Source organism: Miniopterus natalensis, chromosome 6 (assembly GCF_054644295.1).
Source record: "Miniopterus natalensis isolate mMinNat1 chromosome 6, mMinNat1.hap1, whole genome shotgun sequence".
Lineage (NCBI taxonomy): Eukaryota > Metazoa > Chordata > Mammalia > Chiroptera > Miniopteridae > Miniopterus > Miniopterus natalensis.
Window position 1 is genome coordinate 28014866 of NC_142086.1, and position 26278 is coordinate 28041143.

At 42.0% G+C, this 26278-nt stretch overlaps 2 protein-coding genes across 2 annotated transcripts in view; both read right to left on the bottom strand.

Annotated features, from left to right (window-relative positions):
• CMSS1 (cms1 ribosomal small subunit homolog) overlaps positions 1 to 6297 on the bottom strand; it is a 342712-nt gene extending 336415 nt beyond the window's left edge. Inside the window, exon 1 of the mRNA XM_016199715.2 lies at positions 6151 to 6297. Coding sequence (XP_016055201.1) covers positions 6151 to 6214 — 64 coding nt within the window. The 5' untranslated portion in view covers positions 6215 to 6297. The remainder of the gene's footprint in view (positions 1 to 6150) is intronic.
• Positions 6298 to 19034: 12737 nt separating this feature from the next.
• Positions 19035 to 25995, bottom strand: COL8A1 (collagen type VIII alpha 1 chain). Its single transcript, XM_016199720.2, has 2 exons — positions 25674 to 25995; positions 19035 to 22990 (listed from the first exon to the last, which is right to left on the bottom strand). Exons 1-2 carry the CDS (start codon positions 25993 to 25995, stop codon positions 21081 to 21083), a joined length of 2232 nt encoding a protein of 743 aa, XP_016055206.1. The 3' UTR covers positions 19035 to 21080.
• Between the last annotated feature and the right edge of the window lie 283 nt (positions 25996 to 26278).

Sequence of the window (26278 nt, forward strand, 5' to 3'; positions counted from 1 at the left end):
CATTGCTTATATACACTATTTCATCAATTTTACATATTGATTTCTTCTTTGCAGTTGGCTATACTTATCAGGTTGGGTGCCTGTCCAGCTCATCCTATTTACAGCCAGTCTGCAAAATACTGTGCTACATTTTAACATTTAGCAAGAATAGCACTTAGTAAGAATGGCCAAGACTTTGAGACCCTTGTCTTATTTAATATGTAAAGTAAAACTAGCCCATGAAAGTGATCTGTGGGTTCACATGTTATAGTCTTCAAGTTCAGAACAATGACTAATAATATAGAGCTCCCTCTCTCCATTCTCCTTCATCTCGCTTTTAAAATTTTATCCTGACTGTTTTTCCCCTGAATATGTGTCTTAAAATAATATCATCTGAATTTTAATTGAACCACATCAATGTATAAGTCCCATAATGTAAGCATATTGTTTTTCCCCTTCTATTTCCAAGTGTCTAAAATAGGGCCAAGCGTGAAACTTCAATAAATTATTCTGAAAACAACACGCCCTGAAGTTGATCCTCTGTTGCATGTTATCAAAATCTACTGTAAATATTCCAAGTCTGAGTTTTAAATGTAGAGTCACTGCTTTACAACATCTACTATGCATGGCTGCTGATAGGTAAAACTGATACTGTAAAGGCCTTTCATGTGAAAAGGGGGGAAAAAAAACAAAGCCTGAGTTACGCAGGTTTAAAGGAAAGATCCAAGGTGTTTGCCTACTTTATTATTTCAAAAAGGAATTCAGCATAGCTAAAGCAAAGTGATTTGAAGAAGATACTATAAAACATTACCAAAAAAATTTATAATGCCCATTTCAGCAACCGCAAACAAAATGAACAATCACATTGATTCTAGGTGACAAAAGCTGTCACCTGTGGGAATTACTGGCTCATTTACAAAGCAAAAAAGTCTGTTTCCCCTTTCAAAACATAATTTATAAAACTATATTCAAATATGGTTAGAACAAAATGTTAGTAGACACAGTTGTACAACAAGGATTTCTAATTGTTTTTTTCTTCCTCACCCAAGGACATGCTTACTGATTTCAGAGAGAGAAGAAGGGACGGAGAGAACATCAACATGAGAGAGAAATATCCATCGGCTGCCTCCAACACACACCCCGACCAGGCCAGGGACTGAAACTGCATCCCTCCGGTGTATGGGAAAACGCTCCAACCAAATGAGTCACACAGGCCAGGGCTCTAATATATTTTTTTAACAATGTTTTCATTTATTTCAGAGATAGGAAGGGAGAGAGAGAGATAGAAGCATCAATGATGAGAGTCACTGATGGGCTGGCCTCCTTCCTGCACACCCCCACTAGGGACCGAGCCCAAAACCCCAGGCATATGCCCTGACCAGGAATCGATCCTGGTTCATGGGTCAGGCCTCAACTACTGAGCCATGACAGACGGGCTCCAACGTAGTTTTGAAGGAGAAAAGCAGCATCTGCCAATTCTGCCAAATGCCGAGGCAGGATTTTTGTTGTTATTGATAATCCTCACCCAAGGATATTTTTTCATAGCTTTTTAGAGAGTGGAAGGGGGGAGGGGGAGAGAGAGGGAGAGGGAGAGAGGAGAGGGAGAAGGGGAGACAGGGGGAGGGGGCATTGATGTGAGACAGACACATGGATTGGTTGCCTCCAGCATGCCCCCGACGAGGGCCAGGGAATCAAACCTTTAACCTAGGTACGTGACCTTGACTGGGAATGGAACCCATGACCCTCTGGTGCGCAGGCTGACGCTCTAACACTGAGCCACGCTGGCCAGGGTGAGCCTAGACAGGATTTTTTTTTTTAATTTATCTTTATTGTTGAAAGTATTACAGATGTCCCCTTTTTTTCCCATTGACTAACAAGGAAAAAACAGTCGGTCATAAGTGCTCTGCTGATAATTATCATAATGTGATAATGTAACAGGACTGACTACTCTAGACTGGCTGACGAGGGAGTGCTTTTCTTTTGGTCATGTCTGAATGGAGGTCTTAATGTTAAAAGGCTGGCCATCTGAAATTCAGAAGGACAGTCCAGAATGGAAAAGGAACAGCTATTGCAAAAGGCTAAAACAGAATGAGCTTGGCCTACTGAGAGACAGAATAAAGGCTGGTGTGGCTGGGACAGCATAAATCAATGTACTTTAGAAGAGTAAACTTAAGGAGACTAGGGGTTAAGAAATACAAGTTTGATAACAATGATGTATATAAACAGAAGGGTTTATAAGCTGAGTCTCTTTCAATTGATAAAGGATTGTTATTTTAGAGATGAAACTCTTACTATTGATAATTAGAATAATTATCTATGAGAAATTAAATACACAGATTGGTTTTAGATTGCCTGCCTTTAATGACAGCCTCCTCATAGACCAACTGATTAACATTGGGCAAATAATTTAACTGTTTAGTACCTCAATTTCCTCATCTATAAAATGGGAATAACAATAGTTAACTACTTTATGGTGTACTTAGGAAGATTAAATAAGCTAATACATGTAAAGCAATCAAACAGTATCTGTCACATAGTAAGCACTCAACAAACTGAAGTTAGTAGTATTATCTGAAGTCTCCCACACTATACACGGAAGTGTCTTCACACTTCAGTATTTTAGTTAGATGCTTGGTAAGAGATGGCATCAAAGATTCAGAATGAGCTAGGGAAAGATTATGAAAAACCCACCGAATAGAAGTGAGGCTAAGAGTTTTGCAGACTGTTAAGACCATCCTCTTTAAAAGCTATATGTTTCTGAGTCATTCCTAAATCTGTGTCTACAGCCCTGACCCAACCCTGGAGCTCTAGACCCAGCTGCCTACTAGACACCTGCCTTAGTAATTTAATAAGCATTTTATTGGAATAAAAAGGGGAAAATCATTGTTCTTTTCAGTTAGTGAATGATCAAGTGACAACTTCCAACTCCAGAAACACTCAACTCTGCTCCTTAAGTCACGAAATCCATTCATTGAATGACATTCTCTCAGTTTTCAGCTTTACACTGAGAGGGTCAAGCACAAGAAATCTCAGGCAGATATCTGCTCACTTTATCATTGTTTTGCAATCATGATTCTACTGCAAGTATTGTTTACTATAAATTAGTTCAAATAATTTCTTAAGGTAGGCAGGGAGTAAGAAAATAAATGAAATAAAATATTAAGTGCCATTAGATGACTCCTAGGCTCTGCTGTCTGATGCAGACTGCAGTGCACAGTCCTCAACAGAAGCAACTCTCAGCTGTCTTATCCTGGGTCATGACTCCAATCACCACCAATGATGTCACCAATAGGGTGATCAGACATCCCAGGTGGACCAGGGCAGTCCCAGCAAAACTCTAATAGCACGGCCTTCCACTCTCTAAAGTGTCTAGATTGGATGAGCGATTATATGTCTACTTATGTATATGATCACCAAGAGCTCTGCAGCATATTGCATGCATGCATTCATTCATTCATTGAGCTAATATCTACCAAACACCAAGTGCCAGGCCCATTGTTGGGCTCCTGTACAATGCAGGATTCTAATACAAAGATGAGAGATCTTGAAGAGCCATATGATGTATGCAAAAAAGGTCACAGTTTAGATCAAGAGCTTCAGTAAGTCTCTTAATTACATCCCACACCTAAGAAGGCAGGAGAACAGCAAAAACATTGTACATTTCCTTAAACGTACAATAAACAGATAACTGGATACATTAGACAGGTGTTACACACAGTGTAAAAACCAAATATTTGTTGAATAAATGACTAAAATGCTCCATTTTATTGTCACCATAGGTGTGAAGTGGGAACAAGTGATAAGGAAAGATGTTTATTTTTATAAGCAAGTAGCATAATACACAACAGGAATAAAAGCATCATTACAACTATCTGTCCTTTTTCTGACTTAAGGCACTATTTCTCCTTTGACCTTCAAAACAAAACATAATTTATACATTTTAGGCTGATCTTTCCCTATTAATGTAGGAAGAATCAGGAAATCTAAATTGGTTCAGCTGTGATTTCTTCTGAATTAGAAATACTACATAGATTAGTTAGGCAAGTTACCAGTAAATAATCACTCAAGTAGATATCACGGAAGCTTATATGCTCGCTTTACTTAAAAGCAGTTAACAAAGCAAAAGCCTCTGACAAATTTAATGTTAGTGATTTTCAAAGCTTAGTCTTACAGTTATAAGGAATCTAAAAGTAAGGTGATCCTGGAGACTCCAACATATTATCCTGATGGGGATTCTGGCAATTTAGATGAAGGAGGCTGCAACACTTTAAAGTTCTACTAGATTCAATGTTTAGAACTGCTGATGGATAAAACTCCTAAAAAGATAATCCCTAAGGACTCCTCATTTTAGAGATCATGACACTGAGGCCCAAAGAAGCCATGTAGTAACAGTGGTAATATTGTGACTTAAAAAGTTAGGCACACTTGACTAATCTCTTCCCAGACCTTTTCCTTGCTGTGTGTTCCTAAGAACATTACTTTTCTGTTTTTCATCTATAAAAATGACACTTTTTAAAGATGTTATAAAAATGAAATAAATCCCTATTTATGAAAACATCTAGCACATAACTGATGCTCAATACAAGTTGATTTCTCTCCTTCCCAAGGGTAACTAACTTTAGAGACACATTGCTGGTGAGGGGAAAAAGGCAGGACTAGAGTCAATAATTAGGATCCCCTTCACCACTAGAAAAGATTTCAGTTATTTCTTAAATGGTCTCTATCCTTGAATCATACCATAAAATATAGCTTTTAACACCTGAGTTAAGGATTATTAAAGTAAATATGGGACACCGCAGCCTACAAAGAAATATATTTGTGCCCTGAAACACAGAGATGCATTTGCTAGAAACAAAGTTGCAAAAGAATCAGGAAGTTTAATCAAGGAAGTATTACACTGGCTACTTTTTTAAAAATGACATCTGCTCAATATCGTATATGTATCCCATTCATTTAGGATCATTTCTATTGGTAAAGTATTCTATATTAATCATAATATAATTAACGGAGAGAAATCTTTTATTAAATAAAATCTGTATTAAAACAAAAATGACATCTGCTGAGTTTGCATCTGAAAGCTGCCCTTGTGGAAACATGCTTTAGTAGAATTTTGTTGTTTTTAACAGATACTTTACAACTAACATTTCAACATTAATGTTTGCAGCAAATATGTACCAAGTGTCGATTTTTATGTCTGTATAGTCCCCAAGGGCCCCGGGGACTATACAGACATAAATTAGACTTTGGCTTTGTCCTAAAAAAAAAAAAAAAAAAAAAAAAAAAAAAAAATCTCAGAAGCTAGTAGAGAACAGGCCGACTTTGAAGAAAGATAAAGAACATAATTATTAAACCTTACAGAACTTGAAAAGTTGAAGACCAGACCTATGGTGAGGAGTTACTTAATGCTATCTACTCTAGGATAAAACGTCCATGGCGCTGGAGGGGGTACACCACATAGCATAGTAAACACTTTGAATTCTATGAACTGAATTCTAGTCTTGATTCTGACACCAACAAGTTATGTGCTCTTGGCAAGTTACTTGACATCTTTAGGTCTCATGGTCCTCATTTGTAAAATGGGTTCAAACAGATGATCTCTAAGCCTCCTTTAGGCTCTAATAGTCCAAATTACATCATCATGACGATAGCAAGAAAAACTCTAGCTTACATTTGCCACGCCCATATTATGTGCCAAGCACTGTGCTAAAGTGCACCATTTATATTCTCTTCACTTAATCCCCACAACCACCTTATGAAACTGGCACTATTACTATATTTTACAGATGGGGAGGGAGGGGGCAAAACAGTATGAAGAGGGCTGGAGCTGCGATTTGCGGGAGGCAGTCTGAACCTCACCCAGGTGTCATTCTTAACCACGACACCCAGACTGGGTGTCTTCACGAGAACCGTCTCTTCCATTAAGAAATAAGGGAAAGAAAAGCAGAGCCTGGCAAAGGGTCCTTCCTGACTGGCGGGCAGACCTGAGGGAACGTCCTCCCCGTCGGTTCCACGTGTTAGTCAGTCTCAGCACCTCCTCTGCCGCGGTGCCCGCGCTCCCGCAGCTGTGCGCACCACAGCTGGACAGACCCCGCGACCGCCAGGGGCCGCCCCGGCTGCGGCGCGGGGAGGGGGTGGGGGGAGGCCCCGCACGAGCGCGGGCAGAGTGGGTACCTGGGCTGCTGGCTGCTCCCGCCGGCTGGTTCTCCCACCAATCGTCTCCTAGATCGTCTGCCATCTCCACGCGGGACTCGACGCGGGCTGACCACGAGGGACAAGCTTAAGGTGGCAGAGACTCCGGCTGTCTCTTAGCCCGGGCGGGCGCGGCACTCCGGGGAGCCTCTCCTCAGACGGCGTCGCCTCCGCCCCGCAGCGATGGCGTCAGAACCGCCGTCCCGCCTCCCCGCCAGCCGCGCCCAACTCGCCGCAGTTTCCACACCGCTGCTCCAGGGCAGGATCGGCATGGAGACTCAAAATAAATCTCCACAAAAGCGCTAAGACAGGGATACGCATAAACAAAACTATGATTGTATTTTTAATATTTATTTTAAGACTTTAGGTTTTATTTTTGCTGTAAAGGTTTTGTCGAAAGTGTGAAACCAGATGCTCGGACAATTTTCCTCCGCTCAGTTTCAAAGACCCGGAGCCGCGGGACGGGAGTCGAGCACGTGGCTGTGTTTTCGTTTCTGTGTCGGGGTGTAGGCGTCCTTGGGTTTGTCCGGTTTGCTCGTGTAAAACGTGCACAGGAACTCACGACCGCGAATGTTGGGCCTTTGTTGTAGATGTGGAGACTGCTCCTTTTATACGATATGAGGAAAGAAAAAGATGGGCCCGGGAGGGCTCGCCCAGGAAAGACCCAGGTAGTCTGGAGAGTTTAGAATCACCATCTCCCCGCCCCCTTCCTTTGTGCAACCCCCCTCGCCCCCCAGTTTTATGAAACAGGAGAAAGGAGCTCATTGCCGCCTAACTATACGTAAGAGACCCACAGTGCTTCTTGTCTCTTTCATCCTTAAGTGGCAGAGATGGGCAAGGAAAACCTGATGGGCGGCCAGTGCTGGAGCCAGCTGTCAAGTAAGTGCACGATATTTCTTCGTACACAGCAGTAAAAATCATAGGGGAAAAAAAAAGTATTTACGCAACGCGGCTGGATACTTGGAATACTGGTTTAAAGATTAGTAGAATACGATCGTGCCTTCCAGATGTCACCAACCAGAGTCGAGGAGATAGAACTTGTACGACTGAAGGTCTAAACTGTTGATAGGATACATCCTCGTCAATGACAAAGACTTAGAACCTTAATCTGATGAAGATAGGATTAGTCATAGGTGAACAATTACCCAAAACCCACCCAGCTAATAGGTGGCTTATAAATGCTTTACAGATTAGCCTTGATCAGCGTGCCCTCAATGCCCTAAAAGGGAAAATAGGAGGTATAAAAGTGGCAAATGTAAAATAATCCGTAACCACCAAAATTAATGTCTTTCATGAGGAAATGTAAATGGCAGATGATTATGATGGTTAATAGATTACTGAAAAGGAGAACTGGATAAATACCAATTTGGAAGAGGAAATGCTATGACTAATAAATATATGAAGAGATGCTCTATCCCATTATTAATCTGAGAAATAAAAAAAAAGACTACATTGAGATACGGTTTTTTTCATTCAATAAATTGACAAAATTAAAAAGTGTGGGAATACCAAAGTCTGGAGTATATGTGCATCGATAGGAATTCTTACACATTATTGCTGTGAATGTAAATTGGTATAACCACTTGGAAAGGCAGCTTGGCAAAATCTTGTAAAGGTCAACATACACACCTTATGATCCAGCAATTTCCACCCCTAAATATATACACTTGGGAACACTTGCATGGGTGTACCAGGAAACTATAAAAGAATATTCACAGCAGCACTGTTAATAACAGTAAAAAAAGTGGAAACATCCCAAATGTGTTTGTACATGAAATGGATAATTAAATTATAATACAGCCATACAATTAAGCAGAATAAATCAATGAATATACATAATAACATAGATATAGTTTGGGAACAATGTTGAGTTTTAAAAAGCCAAGTACTAGATGCCATTTTATAAAGTTCAAATACAAGGAAAACTAAAAACTGTTTAGGCAAAAAAATGCATATGTGAGCAGTAGCCAGTTGCTCAGTTGTTAGAGTGTCGACCCGCAGACTGAAAGGTCTCAGGTTTGATTCTGGTCAAGGGCACCTACCTTGGCTGCAGGATCAATCCCAGCAGGGTTGGGGCACCTTCAGGAGGTAGGGGGAGGGCAACCAACCAATCCATGTATCTCTCTCACATCGATGTATCCCTCCCCCCTCTGAAAAGCAATGGAAAAAATATCCTCCGGTGAGGATTAAAAAAAAAAAATTTTTTTTAATGCACCAAACCTGAGTGTGCGTGCCTCTTTAAATGTGCTGGGGGTGCCTGCTTGCTTCACCCTAGTCCTGGGGTGAACTACATTGATTCAGGGAATCTAAACTGCTACATTAATTTCCTGCTAGAGTGGGGCATTCAAGGGACAGGTGATAGAGTCCTGGCCCAAATCTGTTTCACTGTGGCTCCAGTGGATAATTGAGATGGCTATACTTTGCAGGTGGTAGAACCATCACGTTGACCCTCTGGCCTATGAAGTAGGAACCATTAGGTTAGGAAGGCCAAGTGGAAGCCCCTAAATCTGCCTCTCCCACCCTACTCCATTGCAGAGATAGTAAGTCAGAAGCACTATCTCACTCCAGTGGAACTGCAGAGGTTAATGACAACTCAAAGGACTTAGAGGCTGCAGGGTGTTCGGTTTGCCAGTATGGTCCTTCCTAAATAAGATAGACCATGGCAAATGATGGTGGGCTACTATAAACTTAATCAGATGATATCTTCGATCATAGAGGCTGTAGCAGGTGTTGTATCTTTGGGTGAATCAATCAACACAGCCTCTAGCACTTGCTATGTGATTTTGATCTTGCAAATGTGTACTACTCATACTCAATTCCTGTTAGGAAAGATCAAAGCACTTTTCATTCACTTGGGAAGGTTGAGTTCATGTTCACCCAAAGCTGTGAATGCTTTCCTACGAACACTCTCAGGGCTGGTTAACTCTTTGTCTTAATATAGTTCAAAAGGACTTCATTGGACTCTTCTTCAAAACATTGTATTGATTCGTTGCATTGATGACAAAGTGTTAAATGGATCTGGGGAGCAGGAAACAGATGCCTTAGCATGCCAGAGGGTGAGTGATAAATTACAAATGTTCAGGGGCCTGCAATGTTGATCACATTTTTTGGAGTCTGCATATCTGAGGCATGCCTGGTTATTCCCTTCAAGGTAAAGGAAAAGTTATTGAATCTTTCATCTCCCACCACTAAGAAAAAGAAACAGTATTTGTTGCACCTCTTTGGATTGTACAGATAGCCTGTGCCACATTAGAAATACTTCCCTAACCCATTTATCAAGTGAGTTGAAAGGCTGCCAGTTTTGAGTAGAGTCAAGAGAAGGTAGGGCATGGTGGCATGTCCAGACCATGATACAAGCTGCTTTTCTACTTAGTTCATGATGATGTGATAGCCCCCAAGGTGCTAGGTGATAGATAATGATGCTGTGTGGAATCTAGCAGAACCTAAAAGGAGAATCACAGCACAGACTCCTAGGATTCTAGAGTAAGGCCATGCCTTCTGCAGCCAAACCATTCAGAAAGCACCTATTGTCATGATACTGCCCTCCAGTAGAAACTGAGCTTTTGACAATGGAACCTCAAATGGTTATGTGACCAGAACTGCCCTTCTGGGCCTGGGTTTTGTAAGGTCAGGTGTGCACAGCACAAATCCCTTAAACAACAGAAACGGTATACATGAGGTCACATTTAAGCAGGTCCAGAAGTCATAAGTTACATGTACAGCTGGCCCAGATATCCATGTCTGTTGTATCCCTCAGCTCACACCTATGATCAAATAAAGTGTTGCCTATGACCAGCTGGTGATGGAGGAAAATATTGAAGATGGGTTCAGGCTTGGTATGTTGGTGGTGCTGAAAATGGCCTGCTGCTGCACTACAGTCCCCCTCAGGGGGTGGCCCTACAGTACAGGGGTGAGGAGAATCCTAGTGGCTAGAGCTTCAAGATGTACATTTAGTCATCACCTTTGAATGGAGAGAGAAATATTCTAAAATAAGGATAAACATAGTCTTGAGCAATAGTGAATGATGTACTGAGTGGATTAAGGGCCTGTAAGACAATACTTGGAGTTCACTAGCAAAGAGATTTGGGAAGAGGCATGTGGAGGGACCTGAGGGAGTGGCAAAAGTGTGTGGATCTTGTGTCCCATGTCTAGGTCCACCAGGTTTAGTATCCAGCACAGACAAGACACTGAACAACCAGGCAGACATAAGGCAGATGGTATTTTCCAAAGATTGCCACCCATGTATTCCATCCTGCATACTTTTCTTACAATGTGACCTTGTCATTTCTCCCATTGAATAGTGAGGTCTGCATTCCTTCTCTTTGAACCTGGGCAAGCCTTTATCAACTAATAGAATACCGTAGAATGGATGTTCTGTGAATTCTGAGACTAGGTCTTTAAAATTCAGTGCATTTCCACCTTGTTACCTTGGGGTGCTCACATGGACCCAGGAATCATGCTGGGAGGAATCCCAAAGTAGCCAACATGGAGAAATGACATGGAAAGAACATATGTAGGAATTCCAGCCCACAGCCCAGCAGAGGTCTTTACTGGCAACCAACATTAACAGCTAGGCCTGTAAGTGAAGATGCCTCCAGATTACTCTAGGCCCCAGCTGTTGATTCACCCCCAACTGTGGTCCCAGATATCATGGAGTAGAGAGAAACTGTCTCCACTATGTTCTCTCCGAATTCCTGACCCACTGATTTCATGTTAAGAAAAAAACTGCGGGGGGTAAGGGTGAGTGGAGGGGAGTAAGGGGGAGCATCTGTAAAACTTTCAACAATAAAGATAATTTTTTTAAATTTTTATTTTTTAAATTTATCTTTATTGTTGAAAGTATTACAGATGTCCCCTTTTTTTCCCCATTGATCCCTCCACCCCACACCCACTTCCCTCCCCAGGCCTTCCCCACACTATTGTCTGTGTCCATGGGTTATGCATTTGTGCATATAAATTCTTTGGTTAATCTCTCCCCACCCACTCACCCACCTCACTCCACTTTCCCTCAGAGATTCTTCAGTCTGTTCCATGCTTCTATATCACTGAATCTATTTTGTTCATCAGTTTATTATGTTCTTTAGATTTTAAAAAAGGGGGCAAAAAAGAAACCTGCTTGTGGAACTGCTGTTTCTCCTCTGGCCATGAGAGGGAGCACCTTTTCCTTGGGGACGAGCCAGTTGCTGAAACCATGCTCAAGTCCCTTCTCCTAACTAAGGCTGGGTAGCCTGCCTAGAGAGGCAATGCATTTTTCCTCTCTCTCCACAGGGCCTGGTGAGGTCAGGAGGCTGCAGTAAAACTTACATTTGTTTATCTCATATCTTGAGTATGTATGGGCTCAGTAAAGATCCCTTTATTTAGAGAAAGAAAAACCTGATCTTTAACTTTGCCTTTGGCACCAGAAATTGGCATGCAGATTGCATGCTTATGCTTAAAGAGAGGAAACTCATTCTAGTGTGCAATTTGGAGTTAGGGGGTGAAGGTGGATTGTCTGGCAGGCAGATCGTAAGGTTCCTAGAAGGTAAAATCCACTGAAGTGGAGGAGGTGTGGTAAGAGGCAGTCCCCATAGGGATCTGCAGAGCTTCCCTGGGGGAGGCTGGGACTTGTGGTTTGTGACCCACTGCAGTGGTGTTGCTTAGACTCTTTATCCATTTGGAAAACATTGTGATGAACTTGGAGGTAAAGGAGGCTGCTGGAGGTCGTTTCTAATAACCTACATCATGGGTTATTCCTATTAACAGGTGGTTTTTCCCTTTAGTGCTTTATTTTTTAAATTGTGGTAAAACACACATAACATTTATCATCTTAACCATTTTATAACTGTACAGGTCAGTGGCATTAAATACATTCACCATCACCACCACCCATGTCCAGAATTCTTTTTATCTTGCAAAATTGAAACTCTATACCTGTTAAGCAGTAATTCTCTATTCCTATCTCTCCCTAGCCCCTGGCAACCACTCTTCTACTTTCTACCTGTGGATTGAACTAGTATAGGTACCTCAATAAGTGGAATCATATAATATTTGTTCTTTTGTAATTGGCTTATTTCTCTCAGCATTATACCATCCAGGTTCATCCATGTTATAGCATGTGTCAGAATTTCCTTTTTTAAGGCTGAATAATATTCCATTGCATGTATGCACCACATTTCGTTCACACACTCGTCTATTGATGGACATCTGGGTTGCTTCTGCTTCTTAGATACTGTGAATAATGCTGCTATGAACATTGAAGGGCAAGTTTCTGTTTGTGTCCCTGCTTTCGAGTCATTTGGGTATTTACCCAGAAATGGAAATGCTATATAATTTGGTAATTCTATTTTTAATTTTTTGAGGAACCATCATACTGTTTTCATAACAGCTGTGCAATTTTACATTCCCACCAGCAGTGCACAAGGGTTCCAATTTGCCCACATCCTTGCTAATACTTATTTTCTGTGTGTTTTTTTTTTCTTAAATAGTAGCCATCCTAACAGGTGTGAGGTGGTCCCTTTAGTTTTTAAAGCCATACATATCTGCCCTTGTATGTCCTAATGGATGGGGATGTCACCAGCACATGCATCAATAGGTCTTCTGGTAGCAAGCTCTTCTGATCATCTCTGGTAAGGACAATACATAAGACAAAACTGAGAAATTGGTCATCGCTTTCCCTTTTGAGGCAAGCGAATGTTCTGAGCCCTCACTGACAGTTGTTTGCTTCTCAGAAAGCTGAGAACTTTTCCCTCCTGGCTTGAAGCAATATGATGTAATAGCTCAGAGTGTGGATCTTAAGCCAGATACTGGGGTTAAAATCCTGGAATTGTCATTGAGTAAGTCTTGGACAAGTTACTATGCTTCAGTTTCTTCAGCTGTAAAATGGAGCTAATAATAGAGTTATGGGGAGTTACTAAGGGGACACATAAAAACACCTAAAGCAGTTTCTGGTATAGAGTTGGCGTTCAGCAAATGGTAGCACTTGTTACCCCTCTGTACCATACCAGACTACATCATCCGACCCTTCCAACTACTGTAGAAGGTAGTTACTATCATCACTTACTATTTTATAGGTGCAAAAGCTGAAGTTTAGAGAGGTTAGGTAATCAACTCCAGATGACATAGCTGGTAGATAGAGGAGCTGAGATTTGTTCTCTGTGTCTCACCCCAGAGCCCTCTCCTAACACGTTCTGTGTTGGTGACCCTGGTTTGGCAGAACAAATAACAAGGACAGCATTGTGTTTGGTGAGGAAAGACGGCTATTATTAGTAGTAGGAAAATGGAGACTGGTCAACGTTCCATTAGTTTTCCCCATTGTGTCTCTCATCCCAAGAATGAAGAGCAGATGTGAACATGGCTGCCAGCCACTCAGATGAGAACTGACTTGGTCATGCTCATTGCAAAATTAACATTTAGGTCTTGGTGGATTTAACAAGGCACATGAAATGTATGTCTTCACGGGATTCCCAAGCTGTAATTTAGAGGTGTTTTTGATTCTAATGAAAATCTATTTTTTTACTTGCAGTAAGATAGCAAAGAAAAAAATCTCTGGAATGGTTCTGGATGCCTCAAAGGAAAATTTGATTAGATGGTCCTGTGTTTTAGTAACACACAAGAGAAACTTCTGAGTTACTTGTTTAAAACGGATGAGGTGCCCCACTTTTGATCTAAATTCCATTACACTTCTCTCCAGGAATTAGCAAAAACATTTCTAATACTAAAAATTATTAACTACTGTTTGACACCAGGAAGAATAACTTGTTGGATGATAAAATTTATCCTGACACAAATATTGGTTTTGAAAATGAAAGGAAGCATCAGAAATCCTGTGTAACTCTTTATAGAAAGAAAGATAACCCCAAGGCTTATTCCCTAGATATTTTTCTTCACGATATAGAATGAGCATAAACATTTTCACTTTTAAAGTCACAAGGACCATTAAGGAGAAAAGCTTTTCTGAATTATAGTAAAACACTATAATTCAGTGCACACTCTGTGCTAGTCCTGTATATTTGGAATTAATTGTAATTTCATATGGATTAGGTGCACACTCTGTGCTAGTCCTGTATATTTGGAATTAATTGTAATTTCATATGGATTAGGGTGACATTTACCTTTGCTATATGTATGATGAAATGATTTGTTAAATAAATAAATTCATGCAGTAAGTAAAGGAGGAGATTTTGAAGCAATTTAATAATTTTTGTCTGCAAATAGTGCTACTAATTTCCAGCCAGTCCCTTTTCTCCCTCTTATGACAGAGATCATCAGATCTCTCTTGAGACTCAGGGCTCCACCTGTCATCTACCAGATGTTCATCTGGAGCACAGGTATCTTCTGCCATCAGGCCAAATCCCACCAGACTCTAAATAAGCTGAGTGTCTTCTCCTTTCCCTGCCTGAAGGGGGCCTGCTGGTGGACTCCACCTCTCTGGCAGTGGCACTATCCCTGTCTTCCAAGTGTATCAATGTGAGGAAACCACCTTTGGGATAAAGGCCGTCCATCCTGGGATTGTCCCCAAGTTCAGTTCGGTCTTGCAGCTGTCTTTTCAGTCTTCCATTCTTCATTCCATTTCCTAGCCCTTGAAATAGCTCCACTGTTTTGCAGTCCTTACACCCTGATACCTGGCCTGACATCTGGCTTGTACTCTTGAGGCTTGGTTAGGACCATTCACCATTAGCCCCTCATCCCATTCTTGGGGTGGAGCCATTCAGATCTCTCCTGCTTTGCTACCTATATCTTACCTCCTTCAAAAACTAATCAAAATAATTTTTCTAAAATACTTCTTATCATTTTCCTAATTAAGGACCTTAATTAGGACCTTAATTAAGGACCTTTCCTCTCTCTGAAATCAATAAAGATATAAAAAAATAGTTTATTAAAAATAAAATTATTAGTGACTTGCAAATAAATTTTTAATATGTCTTCTTATGGCATATTACATAAAGTATAAATACCTTTTTCCTAGATGTAAAGCCCTGCATCATGTGACTGTCCTTTGGGTATTAAATCAGTAGATCAGCTTCCTTTATTAGTTCTTGAGTAGATCAGAGGATCAAGTTAGGCCGTTTTCCTTGTCTCAGCAGCCCTTCCATCCACCCCCACCCCAGCGCGCGCGCGGGCACACACACACACACACACACACACACACACTTCCCTCCTGTCTGTCTTTAGAGGAGGAGAGGCTGTTCCACTTGGGGTGCCCTGTGTTCTATCTATCTAAATTCTATGAAATTAAAGATAATATCTTTAAAAATCATCTTCTCCAGAAATCTGACAAACACTCTCAGTCATATGGTCCAAGTCAACATGGACTGATAAGTCATGATGACAGTATGCATCCTTGATATGAAGTGATAAGGAATGGCAACCTCTGTGATCTTCTCCTCTCCCCCCAAAATCTATAACCCCAGTCTAACCATGAGATAACCATCAGACAAATTTCTATTAAAAGAAATTTTTTTGAAACACCTCATCAGTGATCCTTAAAACTATCAAGTTCTCCAAAACAATGAAAATCTGAGAAAGTTTTATAGCCAAGAGGAGCCTAAAGAGAAATTATGACTAAATACAATGCATTCTGTAAAGCAGATGTTAAGAATAGGGAAAACTGGTGCAGGTTTATGGAAAACCTGTAATATTTTTGCAATATTTTTGTAAATATAAAACTGTTCAAAAATAGTTTATTAGCCCAGCCAGACATGGCTCAGCGGTTGAGCATCGACCTAGGATCCAGTTGATCGGGGTTCGGTTCCTGGTTAGGGCACATGCCCGGGTTGCAGGCTGCAGCTGATCAATGACTCTCATCATTGATGTTTCTATCTCTCTCTCCCTCTCCTTTCCTCTCTCTGAAATCAATAAAGATATAAAAAAATAGTTTATTAAAAATAAAATTATTAGTGACTTGCAAATAAATTTTTTAAAAAAATTAAAATCATCTCCAAAAAACTGAGATTGAGTTTCATCCCACAGTGAGCTTCTAAATAATCTTGAAATATATCATCTTCTGTATCATCTTGGGATCCAAGAGCTGGAGTAAGTCACACCTCACATCGAGTTTGGTACGCCCTCCCACAACAGCCTTGAGGGATTCATTCTTCCCTCAAACCTGGTACTGGACTAGGGCTCTGTGATGGGCTGTGGATGCAAAGATCAAACAAAGTGCCTATTCTCAAGAAGCTTACACTCCAATAGGGGAGTAAGACAGTTTATTACTAAGCAGGAAAGAAGAAGGGGCAGAAGACTGTACAAGGCAGGGTGGTGCCACAGGGGAGAAAGCGACTAAACTGAGCAACAGGGAAGAGGAGTGATGCTTGCCCTGTGTCCTGAGGGTGAGCAGGAATTATGCAGCAGACAAGCCAGAGAAAGCACCCAGGAAGGGAGCCGCACAGAATGGTCTTTCTTTTTCTGAATTTCTCTAGCATGTGTGCATCAGTTGGCATCATACCACCCTGCACTTGTTTGTACATCACCTGGAAATCAATGTCTTGTTTAACAAACATCTTCACATCCTCCAAACAGAAGATCTTTTTTTAAGAAGGGTCATGTTTTCTGTTGCGTTTGTATCCCTCGCATTGCTTTAGTAATGTCAAACACAAAGTAGGGGCTACTTTTTGTTTCGTTTTAATGTAATGGGTTACTATAGTCTCATTGTAATGATGGATTTGCCCTGCTCGTCCAGCATTCTGAATTCCAACCTTTCATTTCTTGCTGCCCCTGTCTCATGTATCTATCCTTCATTTACTTCTGTGACCACCAACACTGTGTGCACACAAGATGACTGGTCCATATTATGAAAGAGTCTTTGGCTACAGAATGAAATAGAACTAATTGGGCTATATGGACTTGGAAGCTGTGGTCTTGAGCTTCCAGACTGATGGTTTAAACAAGTGAGTTAACCAGCCACAGGTCGGCACTACATACTTGCTTGTTGAATGATTTGAATAATCCCTTTATAGTATTTTAGACATCATAAGTTACGGTCATTCTGAGCTTGACAAGTCATCACAAAACAATTCTTTACTTATCAGTGATACTTAAGACCATTAGGATCTTGAAACCGGCCTGCTTCTGCTCTGTAGCAACACCCACCACCATCTCCCCTCAACGTATTTGGCTCTAGTGTGGCAAAGTGAAACAGGATAGAGTATTTGAAGACTGTGGGAGAAGAGAGGTCTGTGGCAGTTTTTTCTTTTATGGTAGATGTGACAGACACAGCAGCTAATTTCTCCCAATATCTGTCCTCCCTTCTTCCGTATTAGTAGAACTCTTGATTTCTAGCTGGGCATGTGGTAACTCTCAATTAATATTCAGTTTCCCACACTCCCTTGCAACTTGTGGCAATATGACTAAATTCAAACAATGGGATGTGGGAGGAAGTGATCTAAACAACTGCTGGGTGGAGTCCTTTAAGGGAACATGCTCTCTCCTTCCTAATAGTTTTTTCACCTTCCTACTGGCTGGGGTGTGGCTGTGAAGGTTAGTTAGCCTGCACCTTGGAGATGAGGGCAACTCCTTTGGGGTGGAAGAACAAGATACAGTAGCCTTCCCTTATCTGTGGGGGTATGTTCCAAAACCCCCAGTGGACGCCTGAAACTGCAGATAGTACTGAACACTGTATATGTAATGTTTTTTCCTATACATACCTACCTATGATAAAGTTTAATTTATCAATTAGGGACAGAAAGAGATTAACAACAATAACTACTCATAAAATAGAACAATTCTAAAAATATACTGTAATAAAAGTTGTGTGAATATGGTCACTCTGATAACCGAACTGATAACGGAGATGGCTAATAAGTGACTAATGGATGGGTAGTATATACAGCACGGATCCTCTGGACAAAGGGATGATTTACCCCCCCAGGTGGGACAGAATAGAATGGTGTGAAATTTCATCACACTACTCAGAATGGCACGCAGTTTAAACCCTATGAATTGTTTATTTCTGGAATTTTCTATTTGATTTTTTGGACCACAGTTGACCACAGGTAACTGAAAACACGGAAAGAGAAACTGTGGATAAGGGGGGACTACTATAGAAGGAACCTAAGGCCCTGACCGGAGCTACCACATGAGTCCGAGGCTGCTTATGCTCAGAGCTGTTATGTCAGAGAGAAATAAGCAATGATTGTTTTGGGTCTCTGTTTCAGCAGCTAATTAATACATTGGGGGATAAAAACATTATGAGGTTCAAACAGTGTCAGCTGATATGAACAAGATGAGAAACATACTTTTAAAGATATTTAATAAGATTTTTTTTCAAATCAGTACAAAAATTTAAATACAAAAATGATTTGCTATTGACAAGTCTCAAATCTATCATGAAAACTCGAAAAAGTTAGCAGTCTGTTCACTGCACATGATATTCTGTAAAATATTTGAGAACAGTCACCCACTGCAAACATTTCTTTCCCCTTATGGGATGTCATACTGCTTAAAACTCTGTATTTAAATAACAGTAATGCCAGTTGTTTCCTTTATTACATGGAAAAGTTCTAGTTAGTTTTGAATTGAATAGGGATTGTAGTACTATCCCTAGACTTTAGAATTTGTGGTTATTTCTTCTGGTTTTACACTAATGTGTTAACATGATGTGCAATACTCAAAAGAGAAACATAGATACATAGATAATTATTTAAAACTCTTTTTTTTTAAATTAAATGGAGTAATTCATTTGCTCTGAGATTAGCACCATTGTAGAATACACAGTATCTGGCATAGATTTTGCTCCTGCACCATCTAAAAGTTAGAAGCATATGCCCGATTATATACACACATACACACACACACGTGCGCGCACACACACACACACACACACACACACACACATATATATATATATATATAGGCAATTGAGTAACAACCAATAAATAAGTTGGAAGGTATTTTGAAAAGTGAAATTTGGTTTTAACTAAATAGGTACTTTCTCTCTTGGTGGAAATAAAAAGCCCATACATGTACAGATAAATACAGTTTTACAAATCAGCTGATCTGACTTGCTTCCAAGCCATTTCAATGCAGCTGTTCAGCAGAAGGAGCCCAATGGACCCACATTGCCCCCATAGCCATCATGCCAAGACCAGCATCCTCAAGACTAACCCAAAGGATATTGGGCCACATAAATGCTGTCTGCTTTGAAAATAAATTTTGTCATACAATTAGCAGTGAATAAGAAACCCTGTGATGATGAACTCATTTCTCTTTTTAAGAAATTGAGAAGAAATGGTGCTCATATACTATAAAAGGGAAAAGATAGATAATAGATTGAGAATTTTCTTCATAGTTAAAATGATTCAGATTTGACATAGACACATTTTTATGTGTATTTATACCATATTTATTTGTGTCATTTCCCACCTGTAACTATCCCCTTAACTCCTCGTTCTTAATTTAGAAGGAAAGATACAAGATACCACCACCGTAACCCCACATTATTTCCCCCCGTGGCTTAGTGATAGCAGTAGACTCATAGCTGAGTTGAAATGCTTTGTCTGTGTTTTGATACCAGATTTGAATGCTAAAAAGCAGTTAGTATGTACCTAAGTGAAAACCTGGAACAATATTTATTTTTCCCTTTAAACTTTTATTGACTCTTGCCTTGTGCTGAGTGTGGGGTGACATGAAAAGCATGAGCTATCACTGCCCGTTGACATTCCAGAAGTTCTTCCACAAATTGCTTCTAGAAAAACAGTTCTTTTCCTATAATTTTAGTACCTACCCCAGGAAGTAGTACATTAACTTTTAAATTTAAAGCTTCAGAAATTTTTTTTTCAAAAAGATTATTTTCCTATGTAATTCTGAAAATCTGCCCTCCCTCCCAAATAAAAGGATGGCTTGGATGTTTGGAAGTTGACTTTGAAACATCAGATGACACACTGATTTGCATGCGTACTATACAGAGAAATTTCTTTGAAATCCAGCAGCTACTAAAAAATATTGATATCCCTTTTATTTGTGTGTGGAGGCAAAGGAGGGTTTTTTTTTTTTATATGTATGTAAGTAGAGTTAATAACTGCTATTAATAATAAGCATTCCACAAAACTGAAAAGTTACGGGAGGAGAGGGTTATTTTTTTTCCTTATGACTTCCAGGTGTTTGTATTAGTTGGGTCATAGTGAAAATCACACAGAGGGAAGAAAAAGGAGAAGTGAAGCAGTAAAAAAAATAAACACCAAAAGAACCCTTGAGAAATAAATGAGTTATTTACTGCTCATGTCTCCCAGCTGGTCGTTAGCTGCTTGTGGGGCACTGTCTTATGTCCCACGGAAGTGTCTCACCCAGTGGGAGGCACGGAGAAGGCACTGAGTAGATACACAATGGCTGACTGGTTCTTCTAGACACACAATTCTGAGTAGGACTTCTGAGGCTAATGTACACACCCTCTGACAGGAGAGAAACAGCCCTTGCAGCTAAAGCCCTACCATAGCCCCATCCCCTCCCACCAGCTCAGGACTCCTCCCCCCTCTCCCATGGCCAAATATCTGCACAAATACAGAGGGAATTATGCAAGTAAATACGGTATGTAATTGTTAGCACTGACCTTTCTTTAAGCCATAGTTATAAATATTTAAAAGTAAACAATATGAGTGACTTTCATTCGCTATGATCTTTCATACTGAAATATTCTGACTGGTATTCTGCAGGGCATCATGGGAGCACATAACATCCAACAGCTAATAGGATTCCAGTGGGTACAACACAAGCGTCAGCACTCGACACACAAATCTGTCCCATCGCTCTCTGTCACCAGATGCTGCGCAGAGCATCAAACACGCATCTTAGCTTTTATTTGTACATGATGTTTCAAATTTTCACTTAAATATAACTTTCCAACTATATAAATGTTTTGAAGCAGTTACGGTTTTCATTTGGATTTTCTGGTGCATCACTTTCTTTTCTTCTATTAAATCTCTCTCCACTTCTTTTCTTTTTTACATGGGATACAATAAATACCCTGAAAAGGAGGAGTGGACGTACTGCCCGGCGTACAGCCCCGCGGCCTGTTCTGAGGGCATCTGCAGGAACACGCGGTCCCCGGGCCTGAGCAGCAGCACCGCGCTGCCCGACGCCTGGTCCAGGAAGCCCTTCTTGTACTCGTCGTACGTGTACATCACGGGCTCGTTGTTCTTGAACAGAGCAACCCACACGTTGCCCCCCTTGCAGTGAACGTGGTAGGCAAAGTAGTAGACGCCTGGGACTTCGCAGGTGAAGATGCCCGTCTGCGGGTTGTAGTTCTGTCTGCCGTTGTAGAGCAGTTTGTCAAACTTCACCGGGGCCCCCACGGGCGGGAAAGGTGCGGTCAGCTCGGCGGTAAACGCAGGCATCTCGTAGGCTGGCCCCCCGTTCTTGCCTTTCTTACCCCCATAGGCATGGGGGGGTTTCACGCCATCAATTCCCAGCCCCATATCTGGCAGGTATTCTCCATGGGGAGGTGGTGTAGGGGGCATCACAGCTGGGGGGCCTGGGGGGCCGGGAGGGCCTGGGGGCCCTGGAAGGCCAGGCTGGCCTTGAGGACCCAGGGCACCGGGCTTTCCTGGGGGGCCATGAAGTCCTGCTACTCCGGGCTTCCCTACTCCAGGGAACCCAGGGGGCCCTGGGAGGCCAGGTTCCCCTTTGGGGCCAGGAATTCCAGGTGGTCCAATAGGGCCACTAGGGCCTGCAATACCGGGGATGCCTGGGGGGCCCTGTAAACCCTGATCCCCTGGGATTCCTGGTTCTCCCTTTGGTCCAAGCAGTCCTGGAGCACCGGGGAGCCCTGGCAACCCTTTATGCCCAGCTTCCCCCTTGGGCCCTATGGGACCTGGCAAACCTCTTATACCAGGGGGACCCACTTCACCAAGGAAACCTGGCTTTCCTGGGAAGCCTTGAAGCCCTGGCTCACCCTTGGGACCTGGTGGCCCCTGTGGTCCTACAACCCCACCTTCTCCTTTGGGTCCAGGAAAACCAATAGCACCTGGAGGGCCCATAGGACCTGGGATTCCAGGCAGGCCTGGCTCTCCTGGGGGACCCCCCAGTCCAGGGGCACCTATTGGTCCTTTCTCCCCTCTTGGTCCCAGAGCCCCAGGAACACCCCCTATGCCCTTGTCACCTTTGGGTCCTGGAAAGCCTGGTTTCCCGATACCTGGCAGGCCTGGCGGTCCTGGCAGCCCTGGCAGTCCTTGCTCCCCTTTGCCACCTGGAAATCCTGGCTGGCCAGGGATCCCATCCTGGCCTGGTTTTCCAACTCCAGGAATCCCGGGAGGTCCTTGAACCCCTGGTATCCCAATAGGGCCCTGTGGCCCAGGTTCACCTGGAGGACCTGGCTTTCCCAGGGGGCCCTGGGGCCCAGGGAAGCCCGTCACTCCTGGTTTGCCCACTCCTGGAAGCCCGACAGGGCCTGGGGGGCCATTCATCCCTGGAGGACCCTTCAGGCCGGGCAGACCTGGCATCCCGAAGCCCTTCTCTCCTTTAGGGCCCTGAAGGCCTGGAGGTCCTGGTGGTCCTTTGAGTCCTCTCTCACCCTTTGGACCTGGTTGCCCTGGTAACCCAGGTCCACCTGGCTTCCCAATACCAGGAAGTCCGTGAGGCCCTGGAGGTCCTTGTGGTCCTGGGATCCCCTTGGGCCCCATCTCCCCTTTGGGTCCAATTTCACCTTTTGCCCCTGGCATTCCCATGGCTCCTGGCTTTCCTGGCATTCCAGGCATACCTGGCTTTCCAATTCCTGGATATCCCTGTGGCCCTGGTTTTCCTTTGATTCCAGGTATCCCATGACCTGGTAAACCGGGGGGCCCAGGTGGTCCTCTTGGGCCAGGCTCTCCACGAGGACCTTGTTCCCCTCGTAAACTGGCTACCGGTACTTCTACTGGAAAAGAGAAGAGAGAGGAAGAGGGAGAGAGGGAGGGGAAGACAGAGAGTGATTGATATTGGTTATCCTTCACTGTAAGGAAGTCATGACAATGATTAATTAGTTCTGGCATGTCTGCCTGTTACTTATTGGAAGACGGAATCTTGCACTCATCTTCCAGGACTGTCAGTTATCAGGATCTGAAGGATAATCAGGATGATAATGTCTTTGGCATACTCGAGAAAGTGTTTTGAGAACCGATAGCTACTTTGTCAGCATTGGTTAAGTGAAAAAGCCAAAAAGTAAAAAACATTTTTCCAAGTATAAAACTTGGAGATATTATGGTGTGTTCACTATAGATAATCTAGAAAATTCACAAAAGGGTAAAGGAAAATCAAAGTTGCTTATAAGCCCACTATTCAGAGATAATCACTTGACATTTGTATATATATTTCCATCTGTGTTCTAGGGGTACGTGTGTGTGTGTGTGTGTGTGTGTGTTTGAAACAATGCTGGAATCATTCATTTTTATTTTTTCCATTTTTTTTTACTACTTATTGTTGTATTGTAATTTTCCATGTCCTTGATTTTTTACATAATAATTTATGGCAAAAAATATTTTCTCTTGTGCAAAAGTACAGTATAATGTAGATGATGAAAGCCATCATGTGGACTCCAAGAAGAAATGAAGCATTTTATTTTGTTTGTGGTTTAATAACATCTTCCACATCTGTCCTCTAGAAGAGATTTGCTTAATTTATTTAATGTGTTGTAGATTTCCTAAGCCTCAAACAGTGATTCTTTAATATGTTATTTCTCATTCGTGAATTTGTTTTTTAAACAAGAGAAGTGAAAAAAAATATTTTAGGATGTCAAGCAGTGTGGATATGGAACAGAGCTGGGATTAGGAGCAGGAAGCTCAGCTTTTCCTCCTGGCCTTGAAGTGAGATCTTCATTGGCTCACTTAAGCCATCAGCATCCCTGCTTGCCCATCTGTACAGTGACAGTAATAATAGCCGACCCTACAAGATTAGGTAATGGATGTGAAAGGTGTTATGCTCTCTCGAATTGTTATTGAAGCACAAAACATATGCTATTTTAAATGATTATGCTGTGCCTTGCAGAGAAACGTAACTCTGGAATCCCCCATGCTACTGGGAGTAATGGATGACATACAAGAAGTAAAATTTATGGTCCCAAAGTCTTATTTCAACCAGTGGTCGCATCTTAATTCTGGTTGTTGTATTTTTCACCGAGCTACTGTCAGGAACAAAATAGAACACAGAACTCCTATTCTTTCCAGATTCCCTGATTGAAATCTGGTTCCCATCTGAGTAAGTGCAGAAAGTGCCAAAAGCCAGGCAGGCCATTCAAGAACGGGAGGAAAACAAACGGCCGAGATAATCTCCATAGCGGGAATGTCAGCTCCTAAAGAGAAGAAAACTGGGAATACTTCTTTTATGCTAATAGATATTATTAGAGTACTGTTAAGGCGTGTTGTTTCTAACAAACTATAGAAACGATCCCTGAAAGTACAGTCGTGGCCTGTTATTTCTAAGCAGTGAATTGTGTAGCTAGTATGCCAAGGGAGCAACCTGGGCAAGGGCCACATCTTACCCATCAGGAATCCCTGGGGTCTAGCACAGTGCCTGGAGCTTACTCTGTGCTTACTTAGGGTTTACCTCATGACCAGCTATAGCAACTCAAAGTTCTTATGGTGCTTTAGCATTAACTTAGCCCTTCCATTTACCTTACGTTATTGATTCTCTCAACAATCTTACTTTACAGATGAAGAAAAGTAATCTCAGAGAGGTTAAATGACTAGGCCTTCCTCATTTCTGGCCTCCTGGCATCCAGGCGTCTTAGTGCCAAATCCAGGAGTTTCTAGATGTAAGGCTTCTGTTTCCACAGGGACCAGGGAGATGGCCTCCACTTCCTCAAAGGGAGTTGCTACTCTGATCAGTTCCCTCCCTACAAATGCAGGGTTTTCTAGAACTCAAGATAAACCAACTGAATTTATAGGGGAGTGTCACAGTGATAGGCATTTGATAGGTGTTGACTAACTGATAAGCATGCCTGGAAAGTAATGGGAGAGTGTCTCAGGTATCATCTCTAGGTGCAGTCCATATTCCTTATTCTCCTGCCAGTTGATTGATTGACATGTGTAGCAACTTAATTAGAGCAGTCTTAGAAGCAAGCACTTGCATTACCTAACACCTAGTTCATGAAATGCTTTCATATGTATATATATACATTTTAGACACAGCAGGTCCACACAACCCTGCTCTCCTAATTCAGAATGCTGATGGTCACCTTTCTGGTGTTTTTTTCCCCACTGCTTTGTCCCCCAGCATGTAGTCCGGAGCCTGGCACAAAAATAGATGCTCATTAAATAATTGCCAAATGCTTGAATAAATATGTGCTGAATGAAGAAGTAAACTATTTATTATTAAATATGTTTTCCGTCATTTGATGCTGATAAAATAAAGCACAATGTAAAATGGTAATTGTGTCTGGGTCTTTAAGACTTGAGCTTTACAAGGAGAGAGTTTAGGACACAGTCGCATTTAGTGAATGTTAATAATACATTCTAACATAAAAATTTCTGAAATTTAGTTCCCCCACCCCAACCCCAGCCAGTCTCATAGTTTAGGGTTTTAGGAGGCGGCTGCTCTGTAATAGCGCTGGAGTACGATGTTACCTTTGCCTTTCTTGGGAGCTGCCTCCTTGCCCATCCTTGGCATCGGCTGAATTTCCTTCATATATTGGGGCAGATGTGGATACTCTTTGCCATACTGCATATGGGGAAGCTCCTTGCCCATGGTAAGGCCATCTTTGCTCAAAGGCATGTGAGGTACTTGCTGGCCCAGGGGTTGGTACTGTGGAATCTGCGGTTGGATCTGAGGAATCTGAGGCAGCGGCTTGATCCCATAGTAGGCGCCGGCCTGAATGAGCCTGATGGAGCCCAGGGAAATGGTAAGCAGCACTCCCAGCAGCTGCAGAGGGGCAGGTGGCACAGCCATCACCTGGAGAGAGGGAAGAAAGGCGCCAACATGGTGAAAACTGCAGGCCAGGTGATTGCAGTGCGTTTAGAGAAAAAAGGGAAAAATCCCCACAAGAAAACAGTTTATATCAGAACTTCATGAGAAGACAAATGAAAAGAAAGGTGTTAGCTTTCAATAGAAAACAAAGAAAAATCCAATGAAAAATAGAAAGTGAAGGTAGTTGGTGGGACTATCAATAATAGGAGAGACTGGAGTTGTCTCTGAATATCATTCCTGCCATCTTCTAAAGTATTTCAACCCC